This window comes from Mustela nivalis (assembly GCF_964662115.1).
Source record: "Mustela nivalis genome assembly, chromosome: 12".
In the NCBI taxonomy this organism is placed as follows: Eukaryota; Metazoa; Chordata; class Mammalia; order Carnivora; family Mustelidae; genus Mustela; species Mustela nivalis.
Window position 1 is genome coordinate 50,086,649 of NC_139031.1, and position 20,864 is coordinate 50,107,512.

General features: G+C 38.8%; 1 protein-coding gene across 4 annotated transcripts in view; it reads right to left on the bottom strand.

The window, feature by feature from the left end:
• The window catches only part of KLHL7 (kelch like family member 7), a 68,718-nt gene that overhangs the window by 8,780 nt on the left and 39,074 nt on the right, over positions 1 to 20,864 (bottom strand). For all 4 annotated transcript variants that reach the window (XM_082693714.1, XM_082693715.1, XM_082693717.1 and 1 more), the window contains exons 7-8: positions 20,140 to 20,282; positions 2,894 to 3,134 (exon numbers count right to left, since the gene is read on the bottom strand). In XM_082693714.1, coding sequence (XP_082549840.1) covers positions 2,894 to 3,134; positions 20,140 to 20,282 — 384 coding nt within the window. The remainder of the gene's footprint in view (positions 1 to 2,893; positions 3,135 to 20,139; positions 20,283 to 20,864) is intronic.

Genomic DNA, 20,864 nt, shown 5'->3' on the forward strand with positions numbered 1-20,864 from the left:
AGGGAAATTCAAATCAAAACCACAATGAGATACCACCTCACACCAGTCAGAATGGCTAAAATTAGCAAGTCAGGAAATGACAGATGCTGGTGAGGATGCAGAGAAAGGGGAACCCTCCTACACTGTTGGTGGGAATGCAAGATGGTGCAACCACTCTGGAAAACAGCATGGAGGTTCCTCAAAAAGTTGAAAATAGAGCTACCCTATGACCCAGCAATTGCACTACTGCGTATTTACCCTAAAGATACAAACATAGTGATCTGAAGGGGCATGTGCACCTGAATGTTTATAGCAGCAATGTCCACAATAGCCAAACTACGGAAAGAACCTAGATGTCCATAAACAGATGAATGGATAAAGAAGATCTGGTATATATATATACAATGGAATACTATGCAGCCACCAAAAGAAATGAAATCTTGTGATTTGTGATGATGTGGATGGAACTAGAGGGTATTATGCTTAGTGAAATAAGTCAATAAGAGAAAGACAACTATCGTATGATCTCCCTGATATGAGGAAGTAGAGATGCAACGTTGGGGGTTTGGGGGGTAGGAAGAGAATAAATGAAACAAGATGGGTGCTGTGAAGTCTGTAAACCTGGTGAGTCACAGACCTTACCCCTGGGGTCAATAATACATTATACGTTTATAAAAAAATAAAAAAATTATTAAGAAAAAAGGAAAATTTTATATAGTATGACACTGAATATATATACATAAATACATATATATGTATGATTTTAAAAGCATTAGGATTATTTATATGTGGAAATACACACACATACACACAACCATTAAGACCACTAGACTAGACATTGCTGTTTCATTTTTAAAATATTTCAACTTTTTCTTAAATCTTCTGGCTTTTTCACATTTGAAATTATAATCAGAAAAAAATTTCATTGTTTTGCTGTGATGAGCACTGGGTGTTGCATGAAGTGTTGAATGACTAAATTGTATACCTGAAACTAATATTACACTGTATGTTAACTAGGATTTAAATAAAAACTTTTTAAAAAATTAAAAAAAAATTTTAAAGATTTTATTTATTTGACAGAAAGATCACAAGTAGGCAGAGAGGCAGGCAGAGAGGCAGGCAGAGAGCAAGGGGGAAGCAGGCTCCCTGCTGAGCAGGGAACCCGATGCTGGGCTTGATCCCAGCACCGGGGATGGTGACCTGAGCCAAAGGCAGAAGCTTAACTCACTGAGCCACCCAGGTGCCCCATGAAGTTAAAATTTAACCTAATTGTAACTCATCTCCCACTCCTGGGCTTCTTGATAATACTTAAAAACAATACCACCCTTAAGGTTCTCCATCACAGTCAAGGTCTACAGAAAACAAAGTCCAGGGAGTAACAAATGGAAGAAGTAATGGTCTCGATTAACAATAACTTTTTTTAAACTCTCAGAACATTTTTAATTTGGTAGATTCAGCTGGTGCTAAGAGGAAATACACACAGTATGGCAGACATGAGAAACTACTACTTAAGTAAAAAATTGACTTAGTAATTGCTGAAGATATAAAGTTATCTAATTTCCACAAAAAGTGTTTCTACAGTACAGTTACTTTCTATTATCTTTAAGATTTATTGTATTTGAAATATGCTGTATTAGATGTTCTCTAAAAAATGTTTTTAAAGGGGGGGAAAAGGTAATTTCTTAAGTCACATTTTAAAATACCTTTAATTTTTCTAATATTCTTTTGACATCTTGTGGGGGAGTAAAAACTTAAAACATAAATATGCTGACCTAAAGTAAAACATTCTTTGGCCTAATATAAAAATCATCAAAGAAAATAAAGACTTAATTGACATTTGAATTCGACACCTCAGGTTTACTTGGGTCTTCCTAGTTTTCTTTATAAGCCCATTATTTAACTAAAGAAACTATCTGAAAAGGTGAGAGCTATTATGCATCTAGTCTGCACCTAGAATATCCATTTAGAAAAAGACCACCACTGGACACTAACAAATTACCCATCAACGACAAAGATTTTTTACACCCAAATCCATACCCTGTTCTGATCAATTAAGCATAAAACAGCACTCCCAGCCTTTATATGAAATAGTTAAAGAATAAATGCAAATGAGAAATATGATTCTTACTTTTCTCTGATACAAATAAAGAACAGGTAATAAGGTATAACAGATTTAAAAAATGTGAATGTAATAGATTTTAAAGGGTCTATCAGTGAGCCAAACTCTGCAGTCTTTAAAGCAAATAATATTATGTATCTAAAATTAATCTAGGGGCACCAAGTTGGCTCAGTCAGTCAAATGTCTGCCTTTGGCTCAGGTCATGATCTCGGGATCCTTGGGACTGAGCACCATATTGGGCTCTTTGCTTAGTGGGGAATCTGCTTCTCCTCTCTCTGCCCCTCTCCTCCCCTGCTCATTTACAAATAAATAAATAAAAAGAAAATATTTTTAAAAAATGAAATTAATCTAGATAGAACTAAAATCCAGATGATATGAGAAAAAAATGGGACAATTAACATAATCTAGGAACCTGAAGTTCTTGTAAAATGATTCATAGAAAAGTAAGGTAAACCTTCAGGGAAATGGGATCTAAAATGTGACAGATATGTATTTAAATTATGTTAAAAAGGGGCGCCTGGGTGGCTCAGTGGGTTAAAGCCTCTGCCTTTAGCTCAAGTCATGATCTCACGGTCCTGGGATCGAGCCCTGCATCGGGCTCTCTGCTCAGCGGGGAGTCTGCTTCCCCCATCTCTCTCTGCCTGCCTCTCTGTCTACTTGTGATCTCTGTCAAATAAATAAAATCTTCAAAAAAAAAAAGCCAAAAAGACAATACCAATTGTTTGTAAATATGAAAGCCAAGGAACACTTGGTAAAACACCTTCCCCAGACAAAAATACTGAGTTAAGTCCTTACCAACTTCGGAACCTCCAGATGTGTAAATTTTGCCTTCTGCTGCACAGGCGGCAAGGCTGTCTCGAGGTGTTGGAGGGCCCAGTTTGGAATACCAGCTATCCTTCACGACATTATAGCAATCCATTCGTTTTATGGGGAAAAGCTGAGAGCCACCCAAAATGTATACTACATTGTCCCAAAATACACATGCTGCATCTCTTCGTTTTTCAAAGGGGCAGCGGATGTCTGTCCAGCTATAATCCTGTAACCGGAAAGGACAGGAAGCAGTCAGTAATGCAAAAATATAATTGACACAAATGAGGCAAAGATATAGTTGAGAAAATACAAAATATAGGAGTATGTAAGTTGCTAGAGTACATATAGTTTGGCTTGAGACACGATCTAATTTAATCTTGTATGATTTCTTAAGAATGTTGGTGACTGCTTTGGGTGTTTTCTGGCTCCAGATTAAACTCTAATACATTTGGATGTATCACTACCACCAGTCTTCTATTCCTTCTGTTATTAAGGATGGTAACACAAGAAAATTCTAAAATAAATAGCTTTGTAATTTAGAAAAAAACACACAACTTTCAAATGTAAATAGGGGCGCCAGGGTAGCTCCCCTGAATGTCTGATTTTTTTTTTTTTTAAAGATTTTATTTATTTGACAGACAGAGATCACAAGCAGGGAGAGCAGGGAGGAAGCAGGCTCCCTGCTGAGCAGAGAGCCCAACGCGGGGCTCGATCCCAGGACTCTGAGATCATGACCTAAGCCGAAGGCAGAGGCTTTAACCCAATGAGCCACCTGGGTGCACCCATATGTCTGATTCTTGATTTCAGCTCAGGTCATGACCTTCGTTGGGGTTGTGGGATAGAGCTGCAGGTGGGGCTTTGTGCTCAGTGGGGAGTCTGCTTGAGATTCTCTCTCTGCTCCTCCCCCTGCACACACGTTCTCTCAAATAAATAAATAAATAAATAAATCTTTACAGATAAGAACAAGGGTGTCTGGGTGGCTCAGTTGGTTGTGTCTACCTTCAGCTTAGGTCATGATCTCAGGGTCCTGGAACTGAGCCCCGCATTGGGCTTCCTGCTCAGGGGGGAGCCTGCTTCTCCCCATCTCTGCCCATTCCTCTTGCTTGTGCTCTCTCTCTCTCAAATAAATTAAAAAAAAAAAATTAAACAACAAGAACAACAATAAAAACCCAAATGTAAACATACTCATTCCTTTCCTGCCAGATATACAGAATGATATAAAGAATCATTGGCAGTGTGCCTAGGTGGCTCAGTCGGTTAGGTACAGACTCTTGATTTCAGCTCAGGTCATGATCTTGGCTTGTGGGATTGGGCCCTGAGTCGAGCTCCACTGGTGAGGAGATTGCTTGAGATTCTTTCTCTCTCTCTGTCCCTCCCCCAGCTCACATATATGTGCACTCTCTAAATCAATGAATAAAATATTTAAAAAAGTCACTGGATAATATGAAGCTTAAACTGCTGTTATCCTGCTGATGTCTAAAGCTAGAAGGTATTTTGTAGACTTCTGTGATATTACATTTTTAAAAAATATTCAGTTGAGCCAGTTTATTTAGCTGGACTCTTAAAGCTGTGATATTTACTATGAAATATTTGAGTAATCTGTTTTAACCAGTCTGGAAACCTACTTTTTTCTTCCTGATGATTAGAAATGAGCATGTATCAGTACTTCACAACAAGGGCAGTTCATGGGATCATTTCATTTCCTCACTATGTTTGGTACATCCAAGGACCTTCTTCTATGTAAATGTATGGGGGGATTTCTCCCAAAGCTACAGGATCTTGGATCCTCCCCCTTTTTTTTAAGCAAGGAAGCTACAGTGTTCCTGCTGCTTTCTGAAAATATCTGAAAACAATTAGAGAATTTCAAAGAGAAATCCAAACAATTCCTGATCTCAGTGAACAAAGCAGTGTGTGTGTGTGATTATTAATGCTGAGTTCCCTCTGGGAAAATCTGATGGATAGCTATCACACTAGTGTCCAGTATTTCAGGCATTGATCAGATGAGATTAAGCATCACAGAACATGAGGAATGGTCTCAGGAAAAAGAAGAACCCCTCATGTGGAACACATCAAGGTGTCAGCTCCTAGCGATGATAAACATTCTACTTTCTGGGTGGCCAGAAAAATGAGAGTCTTAATCCTTGTTTTATTCTCAACTTAGGATCTATGTGTCCCCCTGACTGGCAGGCACACAAAACTACAGGATAAATACAACATTTCCCCCAAAGTTTGTTTTCCTCAATGGGTACCAAAAAACTCGGGAAAATTATTATTTTAATATTTTATTTATTTGAAAAAGAGAGGGAGGGTAAGAGGAAGAGAGCGCACAAGTGAGAATGAGCTGGGGGGAGGGGCAGAGGGAGAAGGAGACTCACCGCTGAGCAGGGAGCCTGATGCTGGGGTCCATCCCAGGACCCTGAGATCATGACCTCAGCCGAAGGCAGACGCTTAACCGACTGAGCCACCCAGGCACCCCCTGGGGAAAATTATTTTTAAAATTTGTTTTCTTAGAGTTGCATACCATAGAATGAAAAAAAATGAGAGAAAATAATTACTATACTCAACAGGGCGTGATCCCTCAAAAGCAAACTAAAAATTCTCTTACATATTCTGAAATATATTCATATTCCTACCTTTCAAAGTTCGTTAGCAGAAAAATAGTTTCATTAATAAGATACACTGTTAACTCAGTGAATTTCAAATCTTGCCACTCTTATACCCAATTTATTTGATATTATTAGAAAGTAATATCTAAAGATAGCCACAAGAACATTATCTTTCCTTGCTCTTCCTTAATTTCAGGATGAGAAAGTGGGCGATAGATTCTTTTGAATGATCTCTAAGATATACTACCCTTCAGACTAAAAATAACTGACCATGTAGGAGCTGGGATTAAAAACACAAACAAAATGTTTTCTTTTAGCTAAATGAGCTTGAACATTGAGACAAAGGATACAGTTCCAAAAAAGGGGGGAATAATTCCCAAGAGTTTGGTAACAGAATAGTTCTAATTTTCTATTACTCCTCAAGGATTTGAGTAAGAAATAAATGAGTGCTTATATGTACCAGTTGTATAAGGCTTAGGCTCCAGATTTAAGAATTAAAATAAACTGCTCTCTTGGAACTGTAAGCCCAAAGGAAAAATGATTAGCCAGTGTGTGTGTGTATGTGTGTGTGTGGTGGGGTGGGGGGCAAAAAGGCACATGCTTCTATCTACTTGTAATATGGGCTCTGACTTCCTTAGATACCCTCAAGTTTTTTGGTTTTTTTTTTTTTTAAGATTTTATTTATTTATTTGACAGAGAGAGATCACAAGTAGGCAGACAGGCAGGCAGAGAGAGAGAGAGGAGAAAGCAGGCTCCCTGCCAAGCAGAGAGCCCGATGTGGGACTCGATCCCAAGACCCTGAGATCATGACCTAAGCCGAAGGCAGAAGTTTAACCCACTGAGCCACCCAGGTGCCCATCCTCAAGTTTTTAAGTCTTTTTCATCTCTCCAAATACTGTCACTGGTCAGAGTACATGTTAGACACTAAGTCTGATCAATACTGACTATATTTAATATTCTAATAGTTTATCTTCTAGGCAGAGGAAATGACCTTTGCAAACATTTTACCTAGAATGCAAGTATAATTTCATTTCAGCTAAAATTTAATGTTTTAACATTTGAGCTCATTAAATATACCTACCAGGGGTCAAATGCGCCTTTGTTTGAAAACACCTGGCTGTGGCTGTATAAATGAAAGGGGGGGGGGGATTTTTTTCCCGTGTGTGTGTATGGGTAGATCTCACTGGAAAGTCAAATTTTCCCAATCTATTCCTCACCCAAAAGAGAATGCTAAGAAGGTGATTTGATGTTTGCCCTTTAGTAATTTGTTATACTGCCTAGGAGGTAATGTGCGTAGTTGAGAAAGCAAGCAGAGAACGTAAAAATATAGATGAGAAGTCAGACTTACAGGTTCCATAGATATGAATGCCAGGTCTTATCTTAGTGATGGGACTACTCCCAACCTGGGGCCTGCACGTAGAAGAAGGGTTGCTTAAGGTTTCTTAAGCTCCTAGGCTACAGGTCAAGCTACAGGGACATGCAGCTTTTATGTCAGCAATAAGATACACAGCAGTAGAGTTACAGTGTATGTGTGCAGGCAGAGAACTGTTATTCTAAAAACATAATCTAATTCAGTTAAGTTTTATTGAGTATCTATTTCATGCAAGGCTCTGTGCTTGGCTGAGGAGAAGATAGGAAAATGGGAAAACTGGAAAGCCTGAAAAAAACAAAGGTAGAAGGAAGTTTTGACATATCACCCATTTATGCATCCATACGCATACACATTCACGTAAAAGTTCTGTCTTCTCTCATCCTAGTTAGCCTTTCTTTCCTCTGTTGTGATATATACACTCTAGACTTTTTTCAAGCTCAAGGTCAAGACTTCTTTCCTTTTTGCAGGCTTCCCTGACTGCCTTGCTCTGAATCCCCCACCACACTAAAGTCTGGACTTGGTGACTGAGCACTCCATTACATCCTGTCCTGGATGATTTTCCAGCAGCAGTGAGATGCTACAAGACAGTGAAATGCTTCTTCTTTTTTTTTTTTTTAAAGATTTTATTTATTTATTTGACAGAGAGAAATCACAAATCACAAGTAGACTGAGAGGCAGGCAGAGAGAGAGAGAGAGAGGGAAGCAGGCTCCCTGCTGAGCAGAGAGCCCGATGCAGGACTCGATCCCAGGACCCTGAGATCATGACCTGAACCGAAGGCAGCAGCTTAACCCACTGAGCCACCCAGGCGCCCCAACAGTGAAATGCTTCTTCAGGTGAGGGGCTGTAATAGCTTCTCTAAATCCCTTAAGGCAAAAACATCAGCCTGCTATTTTCCTTGAGATTAAGGACTGATTTTATACTAATCTGCATTCTAAAAACACATTGAGTCTTCAAAGAATAGAGACACCACAGATATAGATTTCAATAATCAAGATAACCAAATCCAAAATAAAAGAAATACTTTTTATTTATAAGACTTGAGAATTTTATTTTGGATAATTTTGAGGGGAAACAAAGCAAAAATAAGACAGATCTTAGGAAAAAAGGAAAGCAAAATTAAGAAAAATGTAAAACCTTAAGATTTCTGGAGAAACGTCAAGGAGTCAATGTAATCTGAGTTTAAGATTACTAAATTATAAGTACTTTCTGTTAAGCTATTATCTGACTAATTTTAGTTTCTTTTCTTTAAAAGACTGTTATTTATTTATTTATTTATTTATTCATTTAAGAGAGAGAAAGAGATCAAGAGAGCACGGGCAGGGGGAGGGGCAGAGGCAGAGGGAGCAGCAGACTCCCCACTAAGCAGGCAGCCTCAACTGGGGCTCCATGCCAGGACCCTGGGATCATGACCTGAACCTAAGGCAGACTTTTAACTGACTGAGCCATCCAGGCACCCCTTAGTTTCTAAGAGCTATTTAAAAAATAATCATAGAGGGGCGCCTGGCTGGCTCAGTGGGTTAAAGCCTTGCCTTCGGCTCAGGTCATGATCCCAGGGTCCTAGGATTGAGCCCCACATCGGGCTTTCTGCTCAGCAGGGAGCCTACTTCCTTCTCTTTCTCTCTGCCTGCCTCTGTCTACTTATGATCTCTGTTAAATAAATAAATAAAATCTTTAAAAAAAATAATCATAGAACTACGGCAACAATCCATAGAGAATGCAGGTTTATACCAGATGCAAGAACATCCCTAGAAGCAGTTTCATGAAAAATGCATAAAACACTTCTGGCTTCGTTCATTCATAAGGTCACAAAGAATGCAGCTCTGTGGAGCTGGGAAACATAGGCACTGAGCTAGGCTGTGGAGAAGCTGTGGGTCATACAGAGTCACTTCACCTTTCAGGGATGTTAGTTCCCTAATCCTTTGAAACAAAAAGACTGAACTAGACGATCTTAGGGCCCTTCCCTTTCAGCCCTAAAATTCAATATCTTAGGGTCCAAATGATTTAGAAAGCATCCCTGAACAAAGAGCTAACAGTTAGTTAATTCATTATAGAGCAGTGCCCTTTCCAGGAACTATACTGAAATACCTTAAAACATTATTTAATTTCCTCAATAATCCTATGAGGTAAGAACCTTATCTAATAGATAACAAAATCTTAGAAAGTTAAGTACCATGTCAAAGGTTACAGAGTTAGAAAGTGGTGAACCCAGTGGTGAACCCAGTATTTAAGTCCAAATTTGTTGGACTCCAAAATTGTACTCTTAACTCCTACACTGCTCTGCTTCTTTAAAAATCTTCTTACAGGGGGGCAGTTGGGTGGCTCAGTGGGTTGAAGCCTCTGCCTTTGGCTCGGGTCATGATTCCAGGGTCCTGGGATGGAGCCCCACATCGGGCTCTTGGCTCACCAGGGAGCCTGCTTCCTCCCCTCTCTCTCTGCCTGCCTCTCTGCCTACTTGTGATCTCTCTCTCTGTCAAATAAATAAATAAAATCTTAAAGAAAAAATCTTCTTACAGGGCCTCCTAGAAAGAACACTGGACTGGGAATGGAATAATATGGGTTCTGTTCCTGCTGTATTTCTAGCTAAGTTACTCTGGGCATCTCACTTGACATCAAAGGAAGTGAACCAGCCTCATCTACAAATCATACAAATCAGGATGTTGGCAGGATGGCCACTGAGGTCCTTCTGCACAGCCTCCCTATCTTATCACTTAGAAAAGCAATGCCTGGGGATGCCTGAGTGGCTCAGTTGGTTAAGCAGCAGCCTTCGGCTCAGGTCATGATCCCAGCGTCCTGGGATCGAGTCCCACGTCGGGCTCCTTGCTCAGCGGGGAGCCTGCTTCTCCCTCTGCCTCTGCCTGCCTCTCTGTCTGCTTGTGCTCACTCTCTCTGACAAATAAATAAATAAAATCTTAAAAAAAAAAAAAAAGAAAGAAAAGCAATGCTTAAGCACTAAAACAACAGCTTCTCTGAAAAACTGGGATTTTCCCCTGTCTTTGTATTTGGCCCAGGGCTTAGCATATTGAAGGGAATATTTCTATTGGATGTTAGGCCACATTTGTGTAAATGTCTCATCCAGCTGAGCCCTTTCCATTTTATACTTTCTAAAGGTCAAAGACTGTAGATCCTGCACATGGCTCCTAATCTGAACCAGTTCCTCACTATAGGACTGCCTTTAAACCACACGGACTCCAGAAAGCATCTTGTCACTCTGGCCCCTGGTCGTTTGGTGGCACTACTGAGGGACAGGAAATCTATGACCAACCAACAAATAGTACCTGATGTTAGAAACCAGGCTTTTCTTTACTTTTTTGGTAAATCAAAATAGTTTCTATCTTTATCCTTTGCTAGAACAATTCTTCTCCCAGGAATTTACCCTACAGAAAAAACTGGGACAGTGTATAAAGCTGGCATATACAAGATGTTTCACTTCAGGGGTATTTTAACAGGAAAAAATAGGAAATAGGCCAGATGAGCATGAAGAAGATAAGAATTAAACAAATTATAGTATATCCTTAGACTTAGATAAATTATGCTATATCCTTATGATGGAATACTCTCTCGCTGACATGAAAATAACTCCACAATATAAATGCTAAAAGAGTAAAAATAGTTCCTGCAAGACAGCACATATAGTATGATCCCATATATGTAAAATGGAGAAGACTGGAATGGTGTTGATGATGTCTTTTGATACTGCGATTGTCCTGGCTTTCTCTTTTACATCATGCTATATTTGAATTTTCTAGAGTGAGAATTTTTTTTTTTTTTTTAAGATTTTATTTATTAGAGAGAGAGAGAGAGCCGGAGAGCCAGAGGAAGAGGAAGAAGGAGACTCCCTGCTGAGCAGGGAGCCCTATGCAGGGTTGGATCCTAGGATCCTGGGGTCATGACCTGAGTTGAAGGCAGATACTTAACAAACTGAGCCACCCAGGTGCCCATTTTTGTTTGTTTGTTTTAAACAGAAAAAGTAAATATAACAACCAGGCTAATGGTGCCAAAAACATGGTAAAAGGAAAACAACTTCTCAGAGCAAATGCTTATAACAGTGCTAAATGTTTTAACAAAAAAGTCAAAGTAAAACTAATTTAAGAAGGTGTGCCTGGGTGGATCAGTTGGTTAAGCATCGGCCTTTGGCTTAGGGATCCAGTGCTGCATTGCTGCATCCTGTTCCCTGCTCAGTGAAAAGTCTACTTCTCCCTCTCCCTCTGCACTTATGCTATCTCTCTGTCAAATAAATAAATAAAATCTTCAAAAAAAAAAAAAAAAGACAAAATAGTATTTAAAAAATTAATTTAAGGGTTTAGGAACTGAAAAACTTATCAGCTGCTATATTCTGAGACTGCATTTCAACAAAACAGATCAAAAACAGACTTTGCCTTCCTTCCAAATGGCACACTTACTAGGGCACTCTGGTCTTCAGAAGTAAACACTTGATCATGCCAAGTAATTTCACAGGGTGTACCCATTTTGAAATATACTCATTTTCAACAGGGTCACACAAATATTTCTGGAAACATATTAACCTCTTAAAGTCCAGAAAGGGGTTTGATAATCAGCCATTAGGAGAAACCACTCCTGTAATCTAAATTCTTCAAGAAATACAGTATTGTAGTTAGAAAAAAATGGCTTCCACAGTGGGTGCTGGATAGGGTGGGAGGGGCATGACTATGCTGTTGTAAACTGCTGGATAAAACCAGGAACAGCAAACCTGTAAGTGGTCAGTTCTCAGCTGTTAAGGACTGTTAACATGAGTAAGGAGTCTGAAGTAAGGCCAGAGACCAGCTTAAAGGGGATTACTGATTCAGAGTACTGCTTCTTTATAAAGTCACAAAATGTTCTTCCTTTCCACTCATAGATGAAAACCGTATCACCAAAAACCAAAGACTAAAACCTAAACTACTTAGAAATTTAAATATGAAATGAAACCCAAAAGTGAAACCCAAGAAGGATATTATGTTCAGTAATATCGCTTGTCCTTTGAGTAGAAAACAAATGAAGTAGGAGGGAACTATCCCTGTGCTAGCACTCTGCCAGTTATCTCAACACAAGATTTGCCTTTAGATGAATACTGATATGTTATCTTAAATCTTGGCACAGGAAGGCATATTACCCTTTATTTTATTTTAAAGATGTTACTTATTTATTTGACACACAGGGAGAGAAATCACAAGTAGGCAGAGAGGCAGGCAGAGAGAGAGGGGGAAGCAGGCTCCCTGCTGAGCAGAGAGCCCAACGCAAAACTCGATCCCTGGACCCTGAGATCATGACCTGAGCCAAAGGCAGAGGCCTACCCACTGAACCACCCAGGTGCCCGCATATTACCCTTTAAATGATTATTTCAAATCTCAAAATGTAGTAACATACGCATTTAATAAACAGTCCACACGAAGGGACAAACACCTGCTCTGTCTCAGATGTGTGGAGTACAGGAGCTAATGCCAAGGGGCTCCAGTTGGGGGAACAAACAAAATGAAGAAATGAAGATGGTAAGCCTTTTTACATTTAAATATGGAAAGTGAGGAATCCTAAAGATGGCAGAGAGAAATTGAGTACATGAAGATCAAAGAAAAGGTGGAGTCTAATGAACAATAGAAACCCACACAAATCCCGAGATTTCAGTTTGTTAACAGACCAGAAAACTGAAGTTTAGAAAGACTAGCCAATTTGCCTAAGTTTATATACCTAAACTTGAAATGCTCTTTCTGCAGAAGAGCTGCTTTCCTTTACCAAAAAAAAAAAAAAACTTCACAAAAGAAAAAAGACCAATGGCCTAGTCCTTCAGTTCTTCCACCTGTCTAATCTCTTTTTTTCTAAAGCACAAAATCTTTTAAATCACAAAATTTTTTAAAGCACAAAAATGGAATCTACAGTTGTTAGATTCCATTCAGTTAAGTAATGCTTTGGAAGCCATACTTATCAAGCCAAAAAGATGCCTTCATACTTAGGATTCAATATATTCTAGTCTTTTTCCCCCTATCCAAACTCTACCAATAAGTTGCCCTCAAGAAAACCTTCATGAAACTTTCATGGACAAATCTAATTCAGGGGGAGTTCTTCAAATCAATAAGGCTGTTAATGCCTGTTCCATTTTTGGACTTTCTCTTTTCCTCTAAGTAGGCTCCTCCCTGGGTGTGGAGCCCAACACAGAGATTGAACTTACAACCCTAAAATCAAGACGTGAGCTGAGATCAAGAGCTGAATGCTTAACCAACTGAGCCACTCAGGCACCCCCCATACTGGGACTTTTAAATGGCTATGTTCAGTGGCCACCTCATTGACCTCAGCCTCCAACTGCTTCATGTTTCTGCATCTGTAATGTGCTCTGTTGTTTCTAACAGCTGAGGATAATTATCTCTTATAACTGATCATAAATATTCAAAGAAAATGATCACAACAAACCTATTCAGACATGTTTTAATACTCCTAGGATGACATATCTTACTTTGCTTCTGCTTCATCATATGAAAAATTACCAGGATAGCTAAGAGAAATTTTCAAGTGACATGGTATAGTAAATAGTGAAAATTTATCTCCTTCTCTGTTGGTTACCCTCAGCCTGACCCTTACCCCTGTAGTCCTGTGTTCATATGCCCACTACTCTCCAGCTAATTCCAGGATGGCTGGAGTCCTTTAAAATACCACCACACACAGATACCATTTTTAGTTTCTTCATTCCTACCCACTTACAGCCCCCACTCAAACACCTACAGCTCCATTTCTGCTCTCTCCCAGCTCTTTTAGGAGACTGATCTGTTAATTTATGATAATTATGGCTTGAAGAGAATGAGTATGACGTCATCACTCCTGTGGTTAGTCATATTTCCCCGGGGTTTCTTGTAGATGCAGTGAAAAAGGAAACAGATCCCTGAAGGGGGAACTTCGTGGGATGCAATGGGCTTTCAGGTTGATTTCAGAACAAAACTATAGAACAGCGTGTGGGGTAGATGTGTGGAAAGCGAAGAACAGAGGCTCTCAATATCTTGGAAGACATTCTAGGAAGGCAGAGCACTCTGCTGAGAATTTATTTCAGAATACATTCCAGTCTCTTCCACATGAACGTGAAGACCACCTGTCTAACCAAGATGCCCGCAAACAATCAAGCTTGAGGAACACTTAATGTGCACAAGCTGCAGAGGACATGTTACCACTGGGGGCCTAATATAATGACAACTAAGGAAGCATAAGGAATACCCATGGTGACCCACACTTGCATTCCAACAATGTCAGCCTCTGGGCATGCAGTTTTATGACCAATCCACTTGGGATGACTACTGCCCATGTTGGGTATTTTGTTCCTGTAGGTGCTCCTGATCATTTTAGGAGTGCTCACCTTTTACCTCCGTATACCGCTTCTACGGCACTCTTTTGCTGGTGGCAAGCACTACTGATATACTCTTATAAAAGCCTTGTTAATTTTTTAAAGTGTACACTTCTTTATGTACCTATCTTCCATAGTCATATGCAATGTTTAACTGCCCATTTCCACCCTGATCACAGAGTGGGACTATCTCCTCAGGAAAGGGCTATTTTAAGAGGTCAGGTGGCTATGATACTCTGAGAAAAAGCACTGCAGTGCCTATGTTAAACAATATTTCCAACAGGAAAATGTGTGCTAAGTTGAAGGTAACTTCATTTCTTTTGATTTAGGGCCCATCCATATTTAAATCCAGTTCTATAAAACCAACTGACAAAATTGCTTGTGAAATGTCATACCAAATTACACTGATTTATTCATCCTTTTGAACTTGAGTATCCACATTGGGCCAGACACGAAGCTCAGCGATGGGTCTATTTTTAAGAGTTCTGAATAAGAAAATGTACTCAGGGTAAACCTTCTGAACCTGATGTGATATGGCACCATATGGTTTTCTGCCTTTGTAATTTATAGGCTCTGGCCCTTACCCTACTGGTCTTAGTCTTTATTTGTTTTTGGCAGGGAGTGTGCAAAATCCCTTTTTCTCTACCATATTAAAGTGGTGAACCAAGACATTTGCAAAGAACTCATTTGCCCTTAAGAGCTCACTGTTTTATCTACAGGAAGAGTCCAAATAAAAACTGGTCTGTTAAGTCAATTTTTATTTAGGGATCAATATCGTTAAGACATTCTCATTCTACAACTTGAGAATACCAATACTAAGAGAATAGAGCACTGGTTACATATAAACAATTTTTTCAGTAATGACTCAGCACTTGAAAACTTTAAAAACAGGTAGAGGTGGGGAAATGGAGGCTCAATAAGCTTTATAAAAGGACCATAGCAAGAAGTATTTAATTTCAATTTTATATAATAACCCAAGACATTTTTCTATTAATATTGAGGAAAGAAAATTAAGATTTTATCATTTTTCAGTCAGCCATTAATACAAATATTTGCCTCCTCTCATCAGTGATATCCTAGGAAAAATAAAAAAAAATCAGTTTATAGGGATACTGTCTTAATTCTGAATAATTCAATTAAATAATATACTGCTTCAATTGCCCCTTCGAAAGAGATCAATTCTGAAAATGAGAAATTTGAGGCTAGTATAGGACACACACAAATGGGTCTCACTTAATGAAGGCCAAATCTGAATTTCTGAATTCTAATTTCTGAAGATTAAGTTCAAGAATTTTAAAGTAATTCCTGTATAGTACTTTTCATTAAGCAATCTACTTTTGTCAATGATGAAATAATGTTCATTTAGGCAGATTCAAGATAGATAATAACAACTTATAATGAAATCAGCCTTCCCAATTATTTTACTAGAATACTGACTAATTAAGTTATATTAAAATATTATATACAAAAATAGTAATGGGTGAAAGTCCTCAGGATAAAGTTTTATAGCAAAAACAAGGGAAGGCCTGGTACTTCTAATAGACACATTTAATAAACACTGAAGTGGGATTCTAATGGTGTTAGCTTCAGGGCATAAGAGATAAATGACAGAATGAGGATATTTTTATTGGTAGTTACTTCCTCAATTATTTGAATTATTCATGGAAAGTCTAAAAATTTTTGGTTGAGTATACAAAAGAGCAATAAGTATGTATGCATCACTGATAAGAGCAAATAGGAATTCTGAAGTCACAGTCTCATTTCCAGGGTTGTGGAGAATATATGCTTCTTTTCAACTGTCCAATTAAAAAAAAAAATCAAGGAAAGTGTTAGAACTACAGATCAAAAATAAAGTGCTAAGAGTCATTCCACATTTCCCATATACTAGAAACAATGTATACTGTCTCCTAAATGAAATCAGGATTCTCCTGTCCCTCTGTCCACCACAAGAGCTACCTCCTTTAATGTAATTTTTTTCCTACTGAAATGTAGTTTAATTGCCTTTTTAAAAAACTGAAGTATAGCTGACATATGTCATATTAGTTTTAGGTCACAACATAGTGATTCAAGTCTGTATGTTATGCTATGCTCATAAGTGTAGCTAGGTTTTTTGCTTTTAACTGTAGAAACCAATACCATAGTTAGACTTTGGAAAACAAGAGGGGATTATTGTCAACACCTGAAAGCTGTAGTTCATAGAATTATAAAGTCCTAGGATCTCAATTTTTGATTGGAAAAAACACACCACATTTATAAATTACTTGCTCTTAATTCAAAAGGATCCTGAAAAATCAAAAAACACTGAAATTAAATAGGCACTGGTATGTTAAGAGTCTTAACCTTACCTGATGTGAAATAGAAGGTGTATCAATCTCTTAAGCACAATACCACTGTGCTTACTGGATTGTACTGCATAGGCCATGAAGCCTTGTGGTACCTGCCAGACACCAGTCTTTACTGAGAAAGGAAGCTAGATGTCTTTGTAAGAATGTCAGCTTATATTCTGGAGATGGAGGAATGGGCGAGACACAGATCGATGGGCTAAGAGCAGCCCAATATGGACAGTCCAAATATAATGGTGTTTAGCCAATCCAATTCTGATCCTTTGTTCTTGGAGAGGTCTTTTTGCTATCTGCCAGCATATCCACTCTATGAATCGTGATGTTAAGATTACAGTAAACAGAAGAAGCCTTCTTTGGTAAGACGACCTCCTCTACCGAAACAGAGGAGGAACTGCTGCTTTGAACTGCCAAGACCAGTGCCTCTAATCATTGTGGCAGTGCCAGGGTGGTCTTCTTCCTGGACCAGATTGAAACAACTACTAAAACTTGGCATATAGCTAACACTTTGGCTAATGTATATTTCTTTTAGTGTCTACTCAGACAATTAGATGGGACTTTTTTGACTGGCAGGAAAAACAAAATAATTTCCAGGTCTGACCTTAGGATCTCTTGACTCTCTGTGTGCTATAATCTAAGCTGCAGGAGCCTTGGTCCCTTCTCACTTTACCAAGGGTAGTCTCATACGATCTCATGTATTGATGCCCATAATACTGATCAGGTTTGTAGAACAGGACATGGTAAGACAAGTGCTTGACAGAAGTTTATCCTATAATACAGTGATGGTCACTATAAAGCTCTTAGATGCCCACAGGTCTAGAGCAGGGGCTGGCAAACTAAGGCTGGCAAACTAACAGCCCACTGCCTGTTTCTGTAAATAATGTTTTACTGGAACACAGCCATGCCCATTTGTTCATGTATGAAAACCCTGAGAATATTTATCATCTGGTCTCTTAAGATAAAATGTGTCAAGTTCTGATCTATAGCATGTTGGTATAGCTCCTTGGAAACAAAGGATATACCTTGCTGTGCCAAGTACCTCCTACATATTAACAGATGGCGTATCCTGTAATTGGGTGTCCCACTTAAATACTTTTAGTGGGTAAACCAAAATGCTGCTAGTTGCAAGTAAAAGCTAAAGCAGGAGACAGCTTTTTAAGTGGGACAGGCTACAGTAAAATGGCTTGGCTGCTCAGGTTACTTTGTGATCCTGAGACATCCGGATACTGACTAGGACGCAGCTTATTGCTTGGGCCATGTTCCAATATGACCACAGAGCATGATCTGGGATTCTGGAGCTAAGCCAACCTCCTTTAAGCAGGTATCATTTTTTTTTTTTAGGAAATAGCTCCTGGCTGGCCAGTGGGTCTTGACAGACAGCAAACGTCTGACATCAAGGGAAATCAGGTAACCACACTATTAACACACTGAACAGTTTTACCTGATCTACCAAATAGCATACCTTCAACCAGTCATGTGGTATTTAAACACAACCCTGGGCTTACAAAGGTCTCAAAGGCACAGAATACCCAAATGAGCTAATTACACCCTTTCCTAGGAGGTCTTCTCCCTCACCTCTATGTCTTCATAGAGGTGGTCCCTATATATCAGCTGATAAATTTGAGAGACCTGAGCTTGGTCCATTTATGATAGTACTAGCCAAGAGTAGACATTTAAAGCATTATAGTCCCTTCAGAATGGTACTGAGGGACAACTGAGAAGAAACCTTCTGATCAGGCAGAATCTATTTTTTTCTTAAATTAACATATAACGTATTATTAGCCCCAGGGGTACAGGTCTGTGAATCTGATCAGGCAGAATCTTTCTTTTTATTTTTCTTTCTTTCTTTTTTTTTTTTAAGATTTTATTTATTTATTTGACAGAGAAAGAAAGATCACAAGTAGGCAGAAAGGCAGGCAGAGAGAGGGGGAAGCAGGCTCCCTGCTGAGCAGAAAGCCCAGTGCAGGCCTCGATCCCCAAACCCTGAGATCGTGACTTAAGCCGAAGGCAGAGGCTTAACCCACTGAGCCACCCAGGCACCTGATCTGGCAGAATCCTAAGTAGTTCCTTTTATTTTCCGTTATACCCTTCAGGAAAGAAAGGCTACGGTTTTTATCAATTCTTGATAAAGTTTACCTAAATGGATATAGACCTGAAATAAGTAACAATGTAAGATTGCTGACAGAAAGATCTGAGGAAGGATAATGCAGATGACCCTTTAGAAAAGACACAAATTTGCATCCCATATGAATTCTTACCGGAGTACCCACAACTTCAGCAAAGTCTCTTAATAATCACATGGATTATCTCTATCTTCCTGCATCTCTATCTTCCCTCTCCAATCTGAAGCTTGCTCAGTGGGTTTATGAGTGACCATAGGGGCAGTGACAGAGGCTGCATAAGCCAGGAGCAATGGAAACTAATGTTCCTAAGGCCAATGCTGCTATCCATACTAGAGAGCGCCCATTTCATCAGGAATATGGACCAGTCCTAAGCCCTTGATTTGTTACCACACCTTGGGGAACCAGTTAGTTACCTAAGGCCTGGCTAACTACACTGGGACCCCTCCACTGATAAAAGAGACAATGCCCTACCCTCATTAGAATGGATACTGATTATGGCTTTGAATTGACCTTTACAATGTTTTGTACTCTGGACAGCATCATATGCGTTTTTATAAAAGCTTTGTTCGTCTCTACTACAGTATTACATAGAATACCTCCAAAGAAATGAGTATCAGATAAGTATCCTGATGTCAAGAGGATAATGGACTCATCAGGTATCTATCATCAATAAAAAATGGGCCAACAAAATGATGAAACAGACCATTATATGGTAGATTCAACACGAGTTACAGGTTCTGTCTTTCATAACTGTGATATTTGCTCAGCCCCAGTAAAACACACAGAACTAGCAAAATGTGACATTCTCTCTTCCATAGCCAAAACACATAGGTCTAAGAAACAAGGGGTAGAAATGTGAGTGGACTCTCTCAAGGTTTTAACTAATAATCTTTTAAGAAAAATTGTGTTTCTAGACCCATGACTTAGGCTTTGCTGGCCCAAATGGCATAACATATACTGAAAAACTCATTAAAATTGGTGATCATTTCTAGATGGTTGAGTTAAAGGTAACTTAATCTTTTTTCTTTGTTATTTCTTTGTTAAATGTTATTTCTTTGTTCTATTTTCTTTGTTATTTCTACATTTTCCAAATTTTCTAGAATTACTATGTATTATTTTACATTAAAACATAATTACTAAGGAGAGAATACCACATATATCCCCAGAACATTTTCATTGAAAATGACACATAAGGAAAGCAAGGAGTTGCTAACAAAATAAGAAGGAAAACTAGTTTTCCATTTTCTCTGATAGTGTTTACTATGCAGTGCTTTGGATGAATTACAAAAATATTTAAAATCTGACTAAGCCTCAAATTCCTTATTTGTTAAACAAAGAGAACTGTGTATCTCAAAAGATGTGAAAGAACAAATAAACTGCAACTTCTCTAGAAGGCATGAGCTATTATTACCAATGGCAGTTGAGTGTTTATGTGCTAAGGGTTTTCAAAAGCAAAAACAAAAGTTAGTTACCTTTGGGTTAAAATATCTACAAGACTGTGGCTGGGAGCCTCCAAAGAGGGCTATGCGATAGTCATGTTTCTTTCTTCTGGGCCTTGTGCCTTCTACCAATTCCTCTCGATCCTCTGGGGACAGCAGATGATACCTCATTCCACCTGCAGAAAAACACATGGCAATTTTTCAAGAAACTTCAGGCACTTTAATTCTTTGAAAAGGAAATAACCAAACATCATAGTGCTTTTATTTCTGTAATTGTTTTTCTACTATCCCTCTACAGCATTTAAGCAAAGAGTGAGGGGCAAAGAGGCAAGAAAACATGTAAGGATCTGAGTCCTAACAATTTATTATTCTTAGCAATCACTTCTATGCTAAGAATGCCCCACCCACTTACTATATACCAGTGAATTATCTGGCTCTTCAAGCAATAGCTGCCAAAAATCTCTGAAACCACCACAGACTCAAAAATTAAAAATTCTGTTGGTATGGTCCAGGTACTAGTACTGCCACTTAAAATGTGGTTCAAAGGCCAGCAGCTTCAGCATCTGGGAGTCTGTTAGAACTACTGAACTTCAAAATCTACTAGGCTTAGTGAATCAGGATCTACATACTAAACAAAACTCTAGGTAATTTAGATGCACATAAAAAACTTGGAGAAGTAGGTTCTTTAGATGATTTTTAGAAAGACTTATTTATTTGAGAGAGAGCAAGTGAGCAGGAGCGGGTGGAGAAGCTAAGTG